The sequence below is a fragment of the Lampetra planeri genome, unplaced genomic scaffold, assembly GCF_965212315.1.
Source record: "Lampetra planeri unplaced genomic scaffold, kcLamPlan1.2.h2 scaffold_1021, whole genome shotgun sequence".
NCBI lineage: Eukaryota > Metazoa > Chordata > Hyperoartia > Petromyzontiformes > Petromyzontidae > Lampetra > Lampetra planeri.
The window spans coordinates 1-19,113 of record NW_027613730.1 but is presented as its reverse complement, the minus strand read 5'-3'; the positions used below and the strand labels follow the sequence as shown (position 1 = coordinate 19,113).

At 46.2% G+C, this 19,113-nt stretch overlaps 1 protein-coding gene across 1 annotated transcript; it reads left to right on the top strand.

The window, feature by feature from the left end:
- Positions 1 to 2,132: 2,132 nt before the first annotated feature.
- On the top strand, positions 2,133 to 18,928 carry LOC144738492 (lysine-specific demethylase 5A-like; the record flags this gene model as incomplete). The annotated part of the gene is given in 32 exon segments (XM_078621508.1): positions 2,133 to 2,279; positions 3,120 to 3,197; positions 3,276 to 3,398; positions 3,829 to 3,999; positions 4,731 to 4,919; positions 4,998 to 5,076; positions 5,444 to 5,535; positions 5,759 to 5,917; positions 6,003 to 6,122; positions 6,219 to 6,377; positions 6,925 to 7,106; positions 7,187 to 7,349; positions 8,212 to 8,331; positions 8,415 to 8,609; positions 8,923 to 9,104; positions 9,194 to 9,318; positions 9,414 to 9,564; positions 9,695 to 9,812; positions 9,898 to 10,074; positions 10,231 to 10,409; positions 11,036 to 11,174; positions 11,308 to 11,487; positions 12,032 to 12,592; positions 12,679 to 12,777; positions 12,779 to 12,838; positions 12,964 to 13,092; positions 13,341 to 13,488; positions 13,569 to 13,789; positions 14,106 to 14,484; positions 14,487 to 14,575; positions 17,267 to 17,555; positions 18,865 to 18,928. Coding segments are annotated over 32 exon segments (5,267 nt in total), but the record flags the coding sequence as incomplete, so codon positions are not given.
- Positions 18,929 to 19,113: the final 185 nt, after the last annotated feature.

The window sequence follows — 19,113 nt, the reverse complement described above, 5'->3', positions numbered from 1 at the left end:
ACAGAGCTGTTTTAGTTCTGATTCATGCAACGTTTGTAAGTTTCATTCGTTCTTTGATTTCTTTCTAAATTTTATCTCATGCACAGAAGATAATTCTGATCGTAAATTCTATACATTTCCTTTTGTTTGTCTTTCTTTTATCATTACATTGGCATGATAAACTGTTTAATGTCTAACAATAAAATGCCTTTGAAAATCTCTCAGCTCCACATTTGTGTAACTATGAGCAATCTGCTCCTTTTGTAAGACAGACGAAGAAAATAAGTTACTATATTAAGTTTGATGATTATAAAGTCATCTACAGTATCAGCTATAGATCTAGATGATACATCCTGTCCACTCCACACCTCACACATATTTCAGCTGGAGGCAGAGACAACTTCGCTGCAGGGAAGACAGATACAGGAAGTCCTTCCTGTCTACTGCCATCACTGTGTACAATATGTCACCAATGTGTAAGGACAGACTGACACAGGACTCATAGTATTACAACATCCCACCACAAATGTCCCTGCTCGATATTTATTTATGTTTGTATCTATAGTTATAGTAGATAATAATAAACCACATACACCTGGGAATCGATAATCTATTTATACATATTATTTTAAAAATGGTTTAGAATCGTAACATGATATTTATGAATGTGACAATGCGAGATCTAAACATACCACATATTCTATCAGCTGTATCGAAAACATAATGTTCAGACAATATGATGTTGCCTTTACACACTGTAGGAAATAATACACTTCAATTTTGCGTCTTCCGAACGAAGGGAAGACGGGCTGTCCTTTTTAAGACTAAAGGATATATATTAAGAAGTGCCTTTTCGAGAATAACCTTACTGGTTATGCAGTCGGTATTCATCGTTTTATTTATTATTTTACAAATATATTACATATTACTTCATGAATCGTATTATATCCCATTCTTTTCACCGATACACTGAAATGGGCAACTCATAGTTTGTATTTAAAACCAACGGGAAAGTATATGTAATGTAGATAAAAAATATATGAATATCACTGGTCGGCGAATATAAGTCAAATGTTACAAATTGCGGCCACGGAAGTAAGAACAAATATCCGAGGGTCTGTGAAGGTCCCATGCAGCTCCACAACATAGCTAGCTGTCGCTATCACGCACAGGCTAATGTACAGTAACTAGACGACGATAAACGAAATGAAAAGTAAAACCCAGTAAACATAATGAGAGGACGACTGTTTCTTGCTTTTCTTATCCAGTCCACGTAGGCAAGCCTTGGTGGACTGTCCCGATTTGTCGACTTTTTCGGCTAACCTCAATGTTAGCTGCGCAACGAGCTGCAGCAGCGTAAGCTAATCTTGTTTTAGCTAATAGGCTAGCCTCTGTTAGCTCTTTGGCTGAAATGCGTATTAAATGAATGAAGGCGGGCAGTCAACAATATGCGCTGGCTACGGCTAGCCTTGCTTGTTGTTGTCTGAAAGGCTGTTAACGGTACTCTGTGGAGGAATGGACACTAAAGCTGGACATTGTTCGCCAAAGCCCGAAGAAGGTGATTGCGCTAAACCCCAGCTGGCGTAGGACTCAACCGGCCGTGGATAACTTTGTTGGAGATGCACCATCACGGAAAAATCATGCACTACCCAGGTACATAGATGCCAGCTTAGCATGCAAAGTACCACAGCCATCGTCGTAAATCCGGATTGTTTTGTGTTGACACGTCTTTTTCAAGTTCCGCCATCGTCCTCGATCCAAGTGTTGACCTCGTCGTGGATGTAGATTTTTGTGAAGCTGTGTCGGTGAGGAGCAATGATGGCGGGTTGGATCGACCCTGCCCTCTGTCCTGAGTAGGAGAGAGCTGGCAAACACTCCCTGGCCTGTCCAAGGATGCCGGGGAAACGTTGAAAACCACTCTTATCTTGGTTGTTGTCTTTCATATCATCCTCATCCAGATGAGTCTCCGTCACGTTCTGTCATCGAAGTGATTTCTTTTAGTCATTCATGAAGGGGGATTTGAAGGATCGTGGTGGACATGGAGGAAGTTCCCCGTGAAGAACAACATTGGAAATAATAATGACATGTCGAGTTCAACTTGGAGCTTTTTAAACCAATAAGCATACACAGGCTTTCAGAGGAACCACAGAAACATGTCAGCGTTTGCTGAGTTTGTCCCCCCGCCGGAGTGTCCGGTGTTTGAGCCAAGCTGGGAGGATTTCTCTGATCCTCTGGGATTTATCAACAAGATCCGACCGATTGCAGAGAAAACGGGCATCTGCAAGATTCGCCCCCCGGAGGTAAACTCACGTTTATTCAAAGCATCTAAGGGAGAAGGTAGACCCGGGGTTGGGTGTTACGTAGCGGGGTGACTGCGGGCCTGTGGCCGCGAACCACAGACGACTGGTCCATCACTGGAGGTCAAACTAGGCTTCACCTGCTCAAACATTTTAAGGATCTGTTGTTGAGATTAGTACAAAAGTTGTTTTATTGTTCTTATCATAAAGGCCGAACACATCGAATAATGTCGTAATGACTTTCTTAGCTACATCACACAACGCAGTGATTGTACGTTAGCGACGTAAATGAGACTTCCGGCTTCACGCCGCACTTTCGCTACAAACACACATTTTATTTGATTGGCTACAGACATTTTAAAAAACAGAACATTAACTTTTATTGAGCCTGTAACTCTTGTTTATCCGTTTGATGTCAATCGATTATTTCTTTAATAATTTGGCCGTTTTTTTCCTTTGTTTTGATTCACAGATCCATCGTGTACACCATATTTAGATTATTTAACCTCGAACATTTATGAGTAATAATACATTTAAAATAATACATGGCACAGATTCTGTTTTGTGGAAAATAATAACCTTAAAAGGCTTTTCAGGCTGTGCATATGTTAGTACCACCCAGTGGATATTCAGTGATTCTGCAGCTGCAAACGTCAACACTGATGAACCTACATCCTTCTGCCGTTGGTGAAAATGATCTTCACTATGCATCCCGAGTATCATCAGTGGTGGAATGAGCAGTAGATAGCTGTGAACTATCTACTGTCCTCTCATGATCCCTCTTACACCGATCTGTTGCTGCTCTTTCTTCATGTTGTATATGAATTTCTTCCTATCTCTCAGGACTGGCAGCCGCCGTTTGCTTGCGATGTCCGTAACTTCCGCTTCACACCTCGGGTTCAAAGGCTGAATGAGCTTGAGGTGAGTTTGCCAAGAAGTGATATGGGGTTCAGAAGCTTTTCCTGGCTTTACTGAAGAGTCGCCTCTCTCTCGGTCCAGGCCCTCACTCGAGTGAAGCTCAACTTTCTGGATCAAATCGCAAAGTTCTGGGAGCTGCAGGGGTCCAAGATTCGATTCCCGCATGTGGAGAGAAAGATCCTGGATCTCTATCGACTCAGCAAGGTAAAACGGGATTGTATACCACATTGATTTGAGCCTATTTCTGTATTCAAGTCCGGATTACATGTCTTGAAAATATGGAAAATAAGTAATCTTGAATAATTGGAGAAAATCAGCCATATTTTGGAAGCCATTATTAATTTCGTATACATGGGGACATTGAATTATTTTTTCATTGTTACTTAATTGTTTGCCATTGTATAATGTACCTTTATCCTTTTTGTTTTTGTAATATGGACCGATCTTTTGGCTTTTAATTAATAAAATTGAATAATTGATAGTTGATAGACAGAAATAAAAAACGATTGCTCTTTTGTCATATATAATTGGATTGACTGTAATTTGAAACATTTACTGTTCTGACAGAAAGAAAAACCATCCAGATCTTTTTATTTGCAAAGAAGGTTGTTGTGAAGTATGTTGTTTGTGTCAGATTGTGTCGTCTGAGGGTGGCTTTGAGACGGCGTGTAAGGAGAAGAGGTGGTCCAATGTGTCTAGTCGAATGGGCTTCCCTCCCGGCAAAGGCATCGGATCACTTCTGCGCTCCCACTACGAGAGGATCCTGTACCCTTACGAGCTCTTCCAGTCGGGAGCCACTCTAACTGTAAGTTGACATTTATGTGTCGCCCAAAACTGCATGTGAAACAGGACAGACAGTAAGTGGAAAAAAATGTGTAACAACTTGTATAATCTCAATACGATGCACATGTGCGGGTTCATGGCTTGAATGTTTCTCTCTGTGACCTAATGTCCCCGTCCTCACGTGAACAAAACAAGTGCTCCACCACCCTTTCCTGTCTCGCCTCTTCATTTCCTCAAAGTTGTGAACGAACAATAAAGAAACTCGTTGGTCCGCCAAACGTTCTCTCCTCTGTAGAGATCGAATCAGAATGCATCAAATGGTTCAGTCACATCATATGTAATCCTGATAGAGCTGCATTGTTTATTCATGTTGTTCAATTGTTACAATGGTATTATTACCTCCTAGAGCAACCAGAGACATCACACAGAGCAGCGGTGTTTTATCAGCATTGCAGTAGGAGTCTGAAGATTATATGGCAGAGAGATTTGAAGTGTGAACTAAGTGAGGAAACTCTAGAAAACTCAGAGAAACGTATTAGGGAGGTTACAACAATTCAATGGTGGGATCAAATTATATATATGCATAAAATATACATATTATTGTCTTTACTTACTATAGGATATATTAGACTTCAGTTTTGCATCTGTCTGAGCAAAGGAATAAGTACAAATAAAATAGTGTAAAATAAAATAAAAACTCTAGCATTGTAAAATAATAATTTCACGTCACACTCAAATTGCTTCTCCTCTCAGGGTGTCCAGCGGCTGTACGAGGAGGGAGATGATGGGGAAGAAGTGGATGAGGGAGTTGGCGAGGAGGCGGTGGAGGAAGAAGACCAAGAGGAGGAGGACGAGGACAAGGACAAAGACGTGGAAGGCGATGCAGCGGCAAACAAGGATCGGCTTCTGCCTGAGAGACGCTCCAGGCGCCTGAAGTCGGAGGTAAAACGTGACAGCTCAAAAATACGTACAGGACATGGTTGTGTACCATGTTTAAAAGCTGATGTCATGTTTCTCCAGAGGGAAAACAAGGAGCCAAAAGGCCTCAAGCTCTTTGGTACCAGTCCCAAGATGGTGGGCTTGGAAATCGTCTCAGCCGGTAGGAGATGTTCGTGTTTGACCTGGATGTTGGCGCTGCACGATTCTTGAAAATATTTCAATCACTAATGTTTAGACTTGGAACTGAGCTCCCGATTCTCTAGCTAGATTTCTCTTTCATGATGAAATCATGGCTATAAAGTGGAGTCAGACATTGTTGAAAAACGATTTACTTCCTGCAATTGCGCCTCGACTATGGCCTACTGCTTATTGTCTTATTGTCTCGTTAAAACGTCGGGCGACAGACACGTTCACGCTTCATTCATCGTAACGCACTTTGCTGTGATGGTTTGTGGTGTAACCGTGCAGATTTTTAGATTTATCGTGCAGCTCGACAATGACTCATTACACTTTCCCCGTTCACGCAGACGACGGATTCAACAAGAAGCACCGTCACCTCAAAGCCCAGGCCTTTGCCATCAAAATGAGACCACGCAAGGAGACCCTGGAGGTGAACTTTGTGAGTACCGACTGACCGCTGTTGTCAACTGTCAAAGGGATTTATTATATTTGATACATATTTCACCTTTTTAACATACTGGCATTTTTTACCATATTTAAATGTGCACACTTATATTCATAACTTATAGTTGTAATTTAATTTAATACTTATTTTTATCCATTTTAGTAAATGTTGGAAAGAAGGGTTTCCCTTCAGTACTTCTGATTGTGATTCCCCGCAGATCGACCTCTACCTGTGTCTGATGTGTGGACGAGGCGATGAGGAGGATCGCCTCCTGCTGTGCGACGGCTGCGATGACAGCTACCACACGTTCTGTCTGATCCCGCCTCTGCAGGACGTGCCCAAGGGGGACTGGCGCTGCCCGAAGTGTGTAGCTGAGGTAAATCTTTAACGCTGAGGTCGGTCTCGAGCTCTCAGGGTGAGAGATGGCAGCGTGAATCTGTCCCCCCCCCCCCCCCCCGCAGGAGTGCAGTAAGCCCAGGGAGGCTTTCGGTTTTGAGCAGGCAGTGAGGGAATACTCGCTGCAGAGCTTCGGAGAGATGGCCGACCACTTCAAGTCGGACTACTTCAACATGCCAGTTCACGTATGTAAATTCACTTGGATTGGATAGAATTGGATAAAATCGACCATCCTCGGATTGGTTCTCACTCCCCCTCACTGTGCTGCGGGCTGGTTTCAGATGGTGCCCACGGAGCTGGTGGAGAAGGAGTTCTGGCGTCTGGTCAGCAGCATCGAGGAGGACGTCATCGTGGAATACGGAGCTGACATCAGCTCCAAGGAGGTGGGCAGCGGGTTTCCTGTCAGGGACGGCAAGAGAAGACTACTGGGAGACGAAGAGGTGATTTCCAAGTTTTCACCAGAAATCTCACCAGTATCTTGAAATGTGGTTTGTGTTAGTTTGGACAAGTGTGGACTTGAATTAAATATTCAATTTTATCTAATTTTTGACTTTTAAAATTTGCTTAAAGTCTAATTCAATATTTAAGTCCTTTGAACTGGAAGGCACAGAATGTAATTCTTTGCTGCCACCGCATCTGTCAGTAGGAAGAGAGAACGATTGGTTTTGGAGTGGTGGTGTGGGATAATCTTAGTCTGCTACTCCTAGTTAGGATTCATTTAGTTGTGTCAATGAAGCAAAACCTCTGATCTGCAAAATACACGAAACAAATAATAAACAAAATGTAATATTTTATTGCAGAGTGCTATTTAAGGATACCCAACACATAATACACATGTTTTTATATTCTATTACCATGTGTTAATACTGACTAGGTATTAGTGCTGAGGAGGTTTTCCTGGCTCATTTAGCACACAGGATGTTCTTTGTAGGAGGAAAATGGGCTTTGAACAGAGCGTTTTGAAAAGCAATATCCCTGTTCTGTTAGGAGTACGCTAACTCTGGCTGGAACCTGAACAACATGCCGGTGCTGGAGCAGTCTGTGCTCACACACATCAATGTGGACATCTCGGGTATGAAGGTCCCGTGGCTCTATGTGGGCATGTGCTTCTCCTCCTTCTGCTGGCACATTGAAGACCACTGGAGTTACTCCATCAACTTCCTGCACTGGTGAGACCATAAATGCGCTCTGGTCATGGTAGATGGCAGTGGCATCCCCAGGCCTGAAATCTGTTCTGTGTGTTCCTCAGGGGGGAGCCCAAGACGTGGTATGGTGTGCCAGCCTCAGCGGCCGAGCAGCTGGAGGCCGTGATGAAAAAACTGGCACCAGAGCTGTTTGACTCTCAGCCTGACCTGCTCCATCAGCTGGTCACCATCATGAATCCCAACGTCCTCATGGAACACGGTGTCCCTGTATGTGCTCCCATGTCGTTCTAGGGATTAGTCATGTTGTCCATTAATAATTGTAAATCCCGTAACGGGATATCAGGATTAAGCAAATTTACTATTAATTGTGATAAAAGTCACAGTGGATTAATCTCGAGAATTTCAGGAATCACGATCGCATTACATAGGAGATGTGGAAATTTCTCACAGTCACATCATGCACTGCAAAAATTCTAAATCTTACGAGTATTTGTCTCTCATCTAAAACTCTCATTTCTAGCCATAAAATATATTTTCACTTAAAATAAGACACATCACCTGAACAACTGACTTGATTTTAGACAATTGTCACTTCAAGCAAATCAATCACTTAAAAAAAAAAAGTAAAAAAAATAATCATGGTCCACTGGCAGATTTCTCTGCTTATTTCAAGTTAAAATTTGCTTGAAACACGTGAAAATGTCTAAAAACAAGTTACTTTTAGACATTTTATGGCTAGAAATGAGACATTTTGTGTGTGTGTTTGTGTTTATTTTGCTATCAACGGAGATGTCACCTGCAGTTGCTTCAGGAACCTCTCTGCTAGCTTCTCCGCTAATGTGTCTGCTAGCTACTTTGCTAGCATCGTTTCTGCTTAACACAACAAATATGTCACGTCACCGGACATTCATCCATCCCTTTTTGTGTGTGTCAGTGTAAAAACTAGTTCTCCCCAAACAATATCACAGTGATTTCACAGAACATTCCTATTTACTTCATACAATGCAGGAGGAGGGACAGAGCACTTTTATTTTATTATTTTTAAATAATCGTGAAAAATGTAAAACTGAGATTATTTCCTTGAAGATAATTGCATCTCTTGTGTCTGTGTGTGTATTCTTCTGTGAAGGTATACAGGACCAATCAGTGTGCGGGGGAGTTTGTGGTGACGTTCCCTAGGGCGTACCATAGCGGCTTCAACCAAGGCTACAACTTTGCGGAGGCTGTTAACTTCTGCACAGCTGACTGGGTGAGGAGGACCTGCTAATTTTGATGTCGTTGCACGCTTCTTTGTACTGAACCTATTCATCTTCAACTCGTTCTCTTCCCCAGCTGCCGATGGGTCGTCTTTGCGTGGCTCACTACCGCCGCCTGCACCGCTACTGCGTCTTTTCTCACGAGGAGCTGCTGTGCAAGATGGCCGCCGACCCAGAAAGCCTGGACGTGGAACTGGCTGCTGCTGTTTTCAAGGAAATGGGAGAAACGATGGAGGAGGAGACCAAACTCCGACAAGCCGTCCAAGAAATGGTGAGGAAGGATTTTACATATGTAGAAAGTAATAGGAGTGTAAGAGTTGATCCATCTAGCTGGATTGGTTACGTCATCATCGATCAGCTCAAGACCAACCTAGACCCGTAACCGGAGCAACAGGACAAGATGAATGAATGACTGTATTGTGGTGTATAGTAGCAAATACCACAGATACAACATAGTGTCACCATGAAACCGGTGTTTTACACCGCTAGTAGAAAGGTGCTTGTGTCTGGGTATTGAAGCAGTAGAAGTCATATTTTCATAGTTGGTGGCATGGAAATATACACTTCCTGTTGTCTCCTCCCAGGGGGTTCTGTCCTCCGAGCAGGAAGTCTTTGAGCTGCTTCCTGATGACGAGCGCCAGTGCCACAAATGTAAGACGACCTGCTTCCTCTCTGCGTTGACCTGTTCCTGCAGTCCAGATCGTCTGGTCTGTCTCCATCACGCAGCGGATCTCTGCGACTGTCCACTCGGCAACAAGTGTCTTCGGTGAGACCGTGCACTTTGCAGAAAAAATGCTTTGTCACTGCAAGAACCGTTGATAACTGATGATGAGCTGCTTATCACACGTGCTTCAGGTATCGCTATGATCTGGAGGAGTTCCCCTCCATGTTGTATGGCGTGAAGACGCGGGCGCAGTCCTATGACACCTGGGCCAAGAGGGTCACTGAGGCCTTGGCTGCAGACCAGAAGAACAAGAGAGGTTTTGGTTTTGGTTTTACTTTTACTACATCTACTCATGTCGCTGGAAAAAGTCCATCATTTCTGCTGCTTCTTTGTCCTGTCTGTCTGGAACAGATCTTATTGAGCTCAAGGTCTTGCTTGAGGACGCAGAGGACAGGAAGTACCCAGAGAATTCACTGTTCCGTCGCCTTCGGGAGATGGTCAAGGAGGCGGAGACATGCTCCTCCGTCGCCCAGCTGCTCCTCAGCCGCAAGCAGAGACACAGGTCAGCGGGTCATCGTGATGTGTCGAACGTGTTCTCACTGCTTCAAAACCTTTATTGACACTAGTTAGTTATTTATCCGCTGGAGCTCAGAGGTGCACTGAACTGCCGTTGCTGTTTGACTCCACAGCAGCCGCCTGCGCTCCGAGAGCAGCCGCCACCGGACCAAGCTGACGGTGGACGAGCTCAAAGCATTTGTGGAGCAGCTCTTCAGGCTGCCCTGCATCATCAGCCAGGCCCGACAAGTCAAAGTGAGACCTCCCGTTTCCATGTGTGGATCTGTATTTTGAACGTCATCTGTGTAGGACCGCACCCGACCTCCTCCCTGTCTTCCAGGAGTTACTGGAGAATGTGGAGGACTTCCATGAGCGAGCCCAGGTGGCGCTGGCAGACGAGATGCCTGATTCCTCCAAGCTGCAGGCTCTGCTGGACCTCGGCAGCGGTCTGGATGTGGAGCTACCTGAGCTCCCCAGACTCAAACAGGAGCTGCAGCAGGCCCGGTGGCTGGATGAGGTCGGCCATCACCACAATAACGCTGCTCTTATCCACGACACGGTTCCAGCTCGACTCTACTGGAACCGTGCCGTGGAAGAAGTATTGATGGACAATTTGAAGTTGTAGCTGAGGCTGAGGTGTAACATGTCTAACGTGTGTAACATGTCATCTCAGGTCCGTGTCACCCTGACCGAGCCCCACCGTGTCACCCTGGAGCTAATGAAGAGGCTGATCGATTCGGGGGTGGGCCTGGCCCCCCACCACGCTGTGGAGAAGGCCATGGCTGAACTGCAGGAGATCCTCACTGTGTCGGAGAGATGGGAGGACAAGGCCCGCGCTTGTCTGCAGGCCAGGTAATGTGACCAGATATAGGAAGTATCTTTGACTGTTTCTGGATCATGTGGAAATCCACATGTTCCTCCAGCAATTGTGGATTGTCTCTCTGGACAGGAATTGTTTCATCATTAACTATGAACAAAATCAGTTTGGACCAATCTCAGGGGTCCATGGGCTCAGAGACGTGTACAGTCAGTGGGCGGGGCTTAACAAGATGACAACCGTGGTTATGTAACAACAAAGATGTCTGCTGCTGATGAAGAGCATTGGCTTGAATCATCTTTGGTGTTCTTTCATTTATATCCCATTGAGGATCTCCATCAAACTCTTCCACTCTCCTCCCCAACAAACTCTGACATTGATGCGTTTCCCTGATGACATCACCTTGTCGCTTACTCTGATTGGTCGTGGCTCTATCCTGTTGCATGCAGTGGTATTTTGACCCTCTTTTTCCATCCTACTATGTTGTTTGCGTCCCACTTTCGTCACAACACCAGAGACTCTGTCACCTCAAGTTTTGAACTTGAGGTGACATCCGCTGCAAGTGGAACACAGTAATAGCACACTCAGTTGGAAGGCGGTTCCTTTCACCGTCCTGAGATATGTTTGACAACGTCATGTCCATCCGTCTGCTTTACACCAGGCCTCGTCACAGCATGGTGACCTTGGAGAGCATTCTGCTAGAAGCCAGGAACATCCCAGCATACCTGCCCAACATTCTCGCTCTTCGAGAGGCTCTGCAGAAAGCCAAGGAGTGGACCGCTAAAGTCGAGGCAATCCAGGTACTCTAGTGGGACTTTGTTTTTACTCACATCCTTGTCCAAAGCCTGCTGTGTTTTGATTGGCTACAGCAGTAGTAGTAGCTGTAGTGGTAGTACACCAGATAAGTTGTCTTTCTCTTGCTCGGCCACGCAGAGTGGAAGTAGCTACGCGTACCTGGAGCAGCTGGAGAACCTGCTCGCGAGGGGTCGTTCTATCCCGGTCAGGCTGGATCCACTGGCCCAGGTGGAGTCCCAGGTGGCTTCAGCCCGAGCCTGGAGGGAGAGGACGGGCCGCACCTTCCTCAAGAAGAATTCCACGTACACACTGCTGCAGGTGAGCCGTCACATGCTGAGCCCCGTTTTTTACGCTTCCATCAGGGATTGAACCTGGTACCTGATGCTCTGTTGGGTTCCTCCTCTGGTGAGGTTCCAAGCGAGCTGAACCGATAAAACATGGCGTCCACAGCCTGCTGAGAGAGGCACATCCACACAAGAATCGACCTCCATATTTAAATACCGGCAACACTGATACAGGACTTTACTTTATCCTTGTCTCATGTTTATTGTACGTGGCTGATGCACAAAAAATACACAGTGATCATCAAAGAAGTCCAGACATTTGGGTGTTTGGTGTCTGCTGAGAACTAGGGATGGAGAGATTGACCAATTTGAATCAGGGGTCCAAGACAGACGTTTGTGATACGACTGCACCGGTAGCTTCAATGTTCATTGGTTACAGCTGCTGGAGAACTGACCGACGTGTCGTTCTTAACGCGTCTGCATCGGTGAAACCCATGGTTACATTAGTTATTAGATCATAGCATCAATGGTCACAGTGATATCTCCAAATACTTGAGTGTGTGATTGTCTCCAATCAGGTCCTCAGTCCTCGTGTGGACATCGGTGTATACGGCAACAGCAAGAGCAAGCGGAAGCGCGTCAGGGAGCTGATGGAGAAGGAGAGAGGAGGCTTCGACCCGGACACCCTGAGCGACCTGGAGGAGAGCCTCGAGGAGACGCGAGACCCTGCCAGCGTTGTAGCGGCCTTCAAAACTAAAGAGCAAAAGGAAGTGGAGGCCATCCACTCCCTCCGCGCCGCCAACCTCGCCAAGATGGCCATGGCCGACCGCATCGAGGAGGTCAAGTTCTGCCTGTGCCGGAAGACGGCCAGCGGGTTTATGCTGCAGTGCGAGCTCTGCAAGGACTGGTTCCACGGCGTGTGTGTGCCTCTGCCGAAGACGGGAACGCAGAAGAAGCTGGGCGCTGGCTGGCAGAGCAACAGCAAAGACTCCAAGTTCCTGTGCCCGTTGTGTCAGAGGTCGCGGAGGCCGAGGCTGGAGACCATCCTGTCGCTGTTGGTGTCGCTGCAGAAGCTGCCAGTGCGTCTCCCAGAGGGAGAGGCCCTCCAGTGTTTGACAGAGAGGGCAATGAGCTGGCAGGTACGTGTGGAAACATCAGGTTGTCGTCCGCCGCTGTTTTTTTAAGTTAAATCAGCAAATCACTGCAAATGACACTGTGCCTCCAGGACCGAGCACGCCAAGCCCTAGCCACCGAGGAGCTGTCGTCAGCCCTGGCGAAGCTGTCTGTGCTGAGTCAGCGCATGGTGGAGCAGGCTGCTCGGGAGGAAAACGGAGAAAATCATTAATGCAGAGCTACAGAAGGCTGCTGCCAACCCCGACCTGCAGGTACTTCATCAGTATCAATAAGATGAGCATGTGCTGTGACTGGAACCGGACGGCTGCATGGTTTGTGAGAAATGCTCCAATAAGACAACTTGTAGACGGCGCTCAGGTTGACTTCCCATCTGCAGGGTCACATCCAGACGTTCCAGCAGTCCGGTTTCAGCCGAGCCACATCACCCCGCCAGTCTGTGGACTACGACGACGAGGAGACGGACTCCGACGAGGACATTAGGGAGGCTTACGGTTATGACATGAAGGTATGCAAGGTTTTTGACTGACTGAAAATTAGAATAAATTCTATTTTTTTAAATTAGTATTATTAATATTTCTATTTTATTTCACTGTAGTTGTTGCCTTTTTTCTCTTCATCATATTATGCTAGCTAGACAAAAAAAGGCACAGAGTTATGCTCTTTTGTGCTCTGTGTTTTAACTTTGAGGGTTTTCTATTTTTCCTTGTTAAACTGATAAAGTGATGAGGATGTTCGTTGTCTGTGTGGTTTCAGGACCCAGGAGAGGTTAAGCCCTACCTCTTCTGTGATGAGGAGATCCCCGTGAAGTCCGAGGAGGTGGTCAGTCACATGTGGCCATCTGCCACGCCCTCTTTCTGCGCTGAACACGCCTACTCGTCTGCCTCCAAGTCCTACGTTCAAAGTGAGGCTCACTAACCAAACACACACACATGCATAAAGAAATGTTTTAAATGCGTGTGGTGTTTTTCTTCTTAACTTCAGATCTGGCCACGCCCAGGAAGCAGCCCAGGAAGACACCTTTGGTACCTCGCAGTCTGGAACCGCCCGTGCTGGAGCTGTCCCCACAGGCCAAAGCCCAGCTGGAGGAGCTGATGATGCTGGGAGACCTGTTGGAGGTGTCGCTGGACGAGACCCAGCACATCTGGAGGATCCTGCAGGCTACACACCCTCCTCTGGAGGAGAGGTTCCTGCAGGTCATGGAGGTAGGAAGAGCTCAGGCCTGATTTGTATCCTGACACTGTGCCCTACTTCATACCCCACCTTATACCCTGACACTGTACCCTACTTCATACCCTACACCGCACACTACCCTCCACACTACGCTCCTAAACCTAGCCTCGTACCCTACCCTGTACTCTGCCCTCTGTCCTAAGTGATACCCTACCCTGTACCCTTTGCCACATTCTATGCTGTACCCTACGCTGAATTGATTGTCCTGGTTTCAACCTGTGTTGACATCACCTGTTTTTCTTGTTTCCACCATCACTTCTACACTTTTTCATTGTCTCCTCTCCACAGCCTGACGACTCTCCGATGGAGAAGCCACTGAAAATCAAGCTCAAGGATTCAGAGAAGAAAAGGAAGCGGAAGTTAGAAAGAGCCGAGCACCACCACCACATGCTCATGGCCACCGCTGCCGGCGCCTCAGTGATGGTAGACATGCGACCCGCCAAGTCCAAAGAACTGAAGAGGGTGGGGCTCGAGCTCAGCCTTGGCAGCAAACCCAAGAAGAAGAAACTCAAACTCAACCTGGACAAGAACCGTGAGATGAAGCAGCTGGCAAAACGGTTAGCGAAGGAGGAGAAGGAGAGGAAGAGGAAGGAGAAGGCCGCCGCCAAGGCAGAGGCCATCAGAGACGGTCTGGAGAAGAGGAAGGAGAAGAAGATTCTCGACATTCCCTCAAGTACGACTGGTCGGGGGCCGAAGACTCAAATGATGAGAATGCCGTGTGCGCAGCCAAGAACTGCCAGCGTCCCTGCAAAGACAAGGTGAGGACGTTGGACAGCAGAGGTGACCCATAGATGATTGACAGATGCAGCTCTGGTTTAGACGTTAACAGGAGGCGCATGTGACCATCTGACTATGCAGCTTTTTAGACCTCCAAGTACCATTGAACATCTGAACCTGCATTAATAGGCAATGACGATATGGACAAATCTCCGACAGTTCATAAAACGATACCGACTCAGTTCCCAGTGTGTTCATACATGGAACAACATCCACTCTCAGGCTGCTGCTGCACAAAACAGAACACAATCACTCACACTTTAAGATTAATTTGTGTTTATTACACTAACCCTCAGGTGACGGTGAACCCTTCACATCGCTCCTATACTCTGATCGCTGGTTAAATATATACTTGCTTCTTTAAATTTGCAGCTGTAACGTTAAGTTTCTTTAAAGCTCTAAAACAATGTATTATTTCAGCCCTCCACTAATGATTTGAACGTAGGGCTGATGTATGTATGTCTGTGGAGAACTCTAGTTATTAATGTCCAACCCAGAGTGCTGCGTATGAATCACAGCGTCTAGATACGATGATTAAATGACCTCTGGGCAGTGACACTGGAACTGAGCTGTACCTTCTGAATCTGAAATCCAGCGGGTGTGTGTCGTTTGTCCGTCCCACAAGTAAACCTGAAACTAGGAAACTAGTGAAAATCCTGAGTTTGTTCATCCTGAAAAAAAGGAAAATTGCTGAATTTTTTTTCAGTTCTATTTCCATGTAAACTGACATATATCAAACCAAGTTTTTTTTTTAATTTCATATGTTTGAATTCAGTTTATCAGTGACTCTGAGATTAAGAAAATGATCAGTTTTCCTCATCTCAGGACGAACAACCCAGGGTTTTCACTAAACCTGCTTTGAGGAACGAGCCCCTGGACTGACTTGAGTGTGTTTTGAGATGACGGTCCAGTGTTTGCCGTCCCTCTGCCTCCAGAAGGACCTGACGTGGACTATGTCTGCACGCCGTCCGAAAACGTTGATGGCGTCCCGCCTCCCATCATGGTTCTTGATTTTCCTCTGAATGACACAGCTTTGAACTTTATTGAATGTCAACAGCTGATAACAGCACTGGAACACCTTAAGGAGAGTTACACATCACGTATTAACAGGACGTTCCCGTGTGCCTGGGGAGACGCCACCTCAGACACAAGTTAACCAGTGGCTCGTCTCCGTCCCCTGCGCTGCAGCCAATCACAGCTGTGGGATGAGTAGGTTCGCCGTTAACGTCATTTGTACCCGTCCGACTTTCTGGAAAGAACTCTGAGAATCTCAGTCCTTCACAGTCGAAACGAAGCTTTAAAAGTGGAGGGTGGAAGCCATAAAAGAAAATGGTCAATGCAGAGAAAGTCACTTTTAGCTGTAGTTAGCGGTCGCTGCTAATAAGTTTAGCAATCTGTGATTTAGACGTTTAAATTAAGAGATACGTTTTGATTATCTCAGTGCTAGGTATTAGATTTCATATTTTATGGTTGTCAAGTTGCTCTCTTTTCCAACCAGAGTTGAGTGAAAAGCGCGCCAGTGATCAAAACGTAAAACCTGTTTGTCGCCCATTAAGCTGCTTCTGCATCAAAGCGACGCCGAACCCTGATGTGCACCTCTCTAGAAATGTATCGACATGTCACTGCAACATGGACCTTTGCAGACAACTGGGATTGGAACGTCACAGTTGCGTCCCGTGACTCTCGGAGAGCTACTTTTGTCTTTGCCGGGAAAACAGCGCTGGCAATGGAACATTATGACTATCTTTTGTGCGGCAGTACCAAAATCTGTAGATAGAGAAAGTAAGTAGTAGAGAAGTAGAGAAAGAAAAACAGATGACCTGGAAAAAGTCAAACACAGCGGCAGAGTGTCACAGAAGTTTGATATGATGGCGTAGGCTGTGGTTAAATCAACAAAGAAGTATACATCCAGTTTAAGGCCACTCCCACACTGCTCTGTCGTTTGTATTGATTTCACACACAAAAAAATTACAAAAAGGGGAAAAAACATAAAGACAAATAACAATAACATCACATGTAACGTTTGGTTAGATACCTGCAGAAGTTTAAATAGAAACTGCACCAAAGAGGTCAACCAGAGTTCAAATAGAAACAGTAGGAAATCACCACTATCAACCGTTGAAGTCAAAAACAGCATGTGTAGGAGGAGTGAAGTCACAAATGTCATAAATACAAGAATTACAAAGATTACAGGGAAGTAGTTGTCAGATTTCAAGTTCTCTGATGTCACCATGGAAACACGAATACGGTTCTACTACTTACCGTATAAGTATTACTATAACATTGACCAGTTCGTGATAGCTGACAGGGTTCACTCTGTTCCCCCACCCCTGTTGTGACGGAGGAGTTTGGAGAAGGAGAAAATTTCCTTCTGTTCCTAAAGTTCACAGACAAGTCGCTGTCATTACGGTAATCCCATTCCCTATGCTGTCAGAAGCCAGTGAATCATTACCGTACTGACAGCAATTTTGATGTGAAGTGCAACTTTCAGAAACCGTTCGATGTTTTTTGACAGCACAAATAGTTGTGTAATTACGGTAATCCAAAGTGTGCCAGCATGCTTGTATGCAAACGTGTCAGCAGCACTACCAAAAGGATTTTTTTTGTTTTTTGTTTTGTTTTGTTGCAATAATTCTAATCCTTTCTGTCACGCTCCTCACGTGTGTTTCCAGGTGGACTGGGTGCAGTGTGACGGCGGCTGCGACGAGTGGTTCCACCAGGTGTGCGTGGGCGTGTCCTGTGAAATGGCCGAGAACGAGGATTACATCTGCATGGACTGTTCCCGCAAGGTGTGCGTTGCGGGCGGGGGCGGTGTGCTAGTGGAGGAGGTGGCCGAGGAGAGCGTGGTAGTGCTGGCGACGTCGCTGTGCGGCGGCGTGCCCTCGCCGCCGGTCGCCACATCGTGGGCCCTCACCTCCGCCTCCGGCGCCGTTCATCTAAGCCAAGTTACGCCGCAGCAGCGTGAGCCGGAGCCGGGCAGTTAGCGTCTTGAACACTGGACCGTCAGACCATACACCGTACGTTTCTTTTACCCGCCTGGATTCTAGAGCACAAGAGCAGCAGGACGCCTCTCGGTCTCCATGTTGAGGGATCTGATGCGTGTTGAGAAGGTCGCGGTTCGTCGTCCTCCAGCTGTTCTCCGACGGCCGTTTCTCACCTCTCCTCCCTTCAGTAACAAATCCTCTGCCCTCCTTCCGCTTGGACGCCCTGCTGTTGTCAGTCGTGTGTTCCTGGACGTCCTGACTCTCGTCTCTGCCCTCAGACATCTCTGTGTGTAGGACTCTAAACTAGGAAAAAGAAATGTTTGTAATGTAGTGGAAGTATTTATAATGTACATAGCTTTTAAGCAATTAAGCAAATGGATTGTGGCTTTTTTTTGTTTTCTCACCTTTATTAAACTATTCCTAGTCAAATGATTGATGACTGGTGAGTTTTACTGTAAACTCTGTCTCAGGACATGGACACGTAACGTGCCCAAACAAACCAACGAGAATGAGCACCGTGTATCGATGGTTTGTCGATTTCAAGTCGCCGGGTCACGCGTCACGTTTCCTGTGTTACTCAGTAGCTCCATTAGAGGAGATGTAGAAACATGTTTCATGTTCAATTGAACATCACACGTGTGTGGGGGTGGGGGGGATGGGGGGCTGGGTGGCTGGAACGCGCTCCTACATAACTCAGCTGAGTCAAATCTGGTGTAGACTGACCCCAGCCGCCTGTGACTCCATCTGACTCACATACCTGTCACTGTCGCTTTGTGTGTGTGTGTGTGTGGGGGGGGGGGGGTTATTACAACTCAGTATTTGTGTATGAACAAACCCGACTCACCTTCACCACAAGTTTTTGAAACATTCATCCCACTGTAAAATAAATGTAAAGGTAAAATATTTCTTTAAGGTTAAGGAAAATACACAGTCACTCTGCTCTACCGTCATCACAGGTGGTTCCAGTAGAAATAAAAAGTATGAAAGAGTTGAACATACAGATACATTCCACCATGTGAAAACATGAAACAACACTGATGCTCAGCTGCATCCAAATGAGAACATTGACGATGCTCTGTGACACTGATACTTGCACATATTTTCTGCATGAATGCACAGACTGTCTCTCTTCAGGTTCTTTCTGTTTTTTTCCCCGCTCCTTGTCAGACAGGGATATTTAGTTATTTGCAGATGTTTTCATGAAAAAAGAAATAATGTACAGTTTGTTGTGAGGTCTTGTGACTGATCCGTCGGCGCGTTCCCGTCTGCGGCCTCCTGGGTTTCAGCTGGGGAGTGGAAGGTGATGTACTTTGCCCAGAAGGAGGCAGATGACAGGAAAGAAAAGAGGAGGTTGGCCTAAGTTTAGCATTACCACCCCCCCCACCAAAACACAGACACACACACAGACCCCCCCCCCAACCCAGTCATGTTAAATACTAAAACTCAGAGGTGTCCACAGATCCATCCACTCAGACAGACTTCAGACACAGACGAGCAATGAAAGGTAAGAAATTCGACCATGTTTTCACTGATTC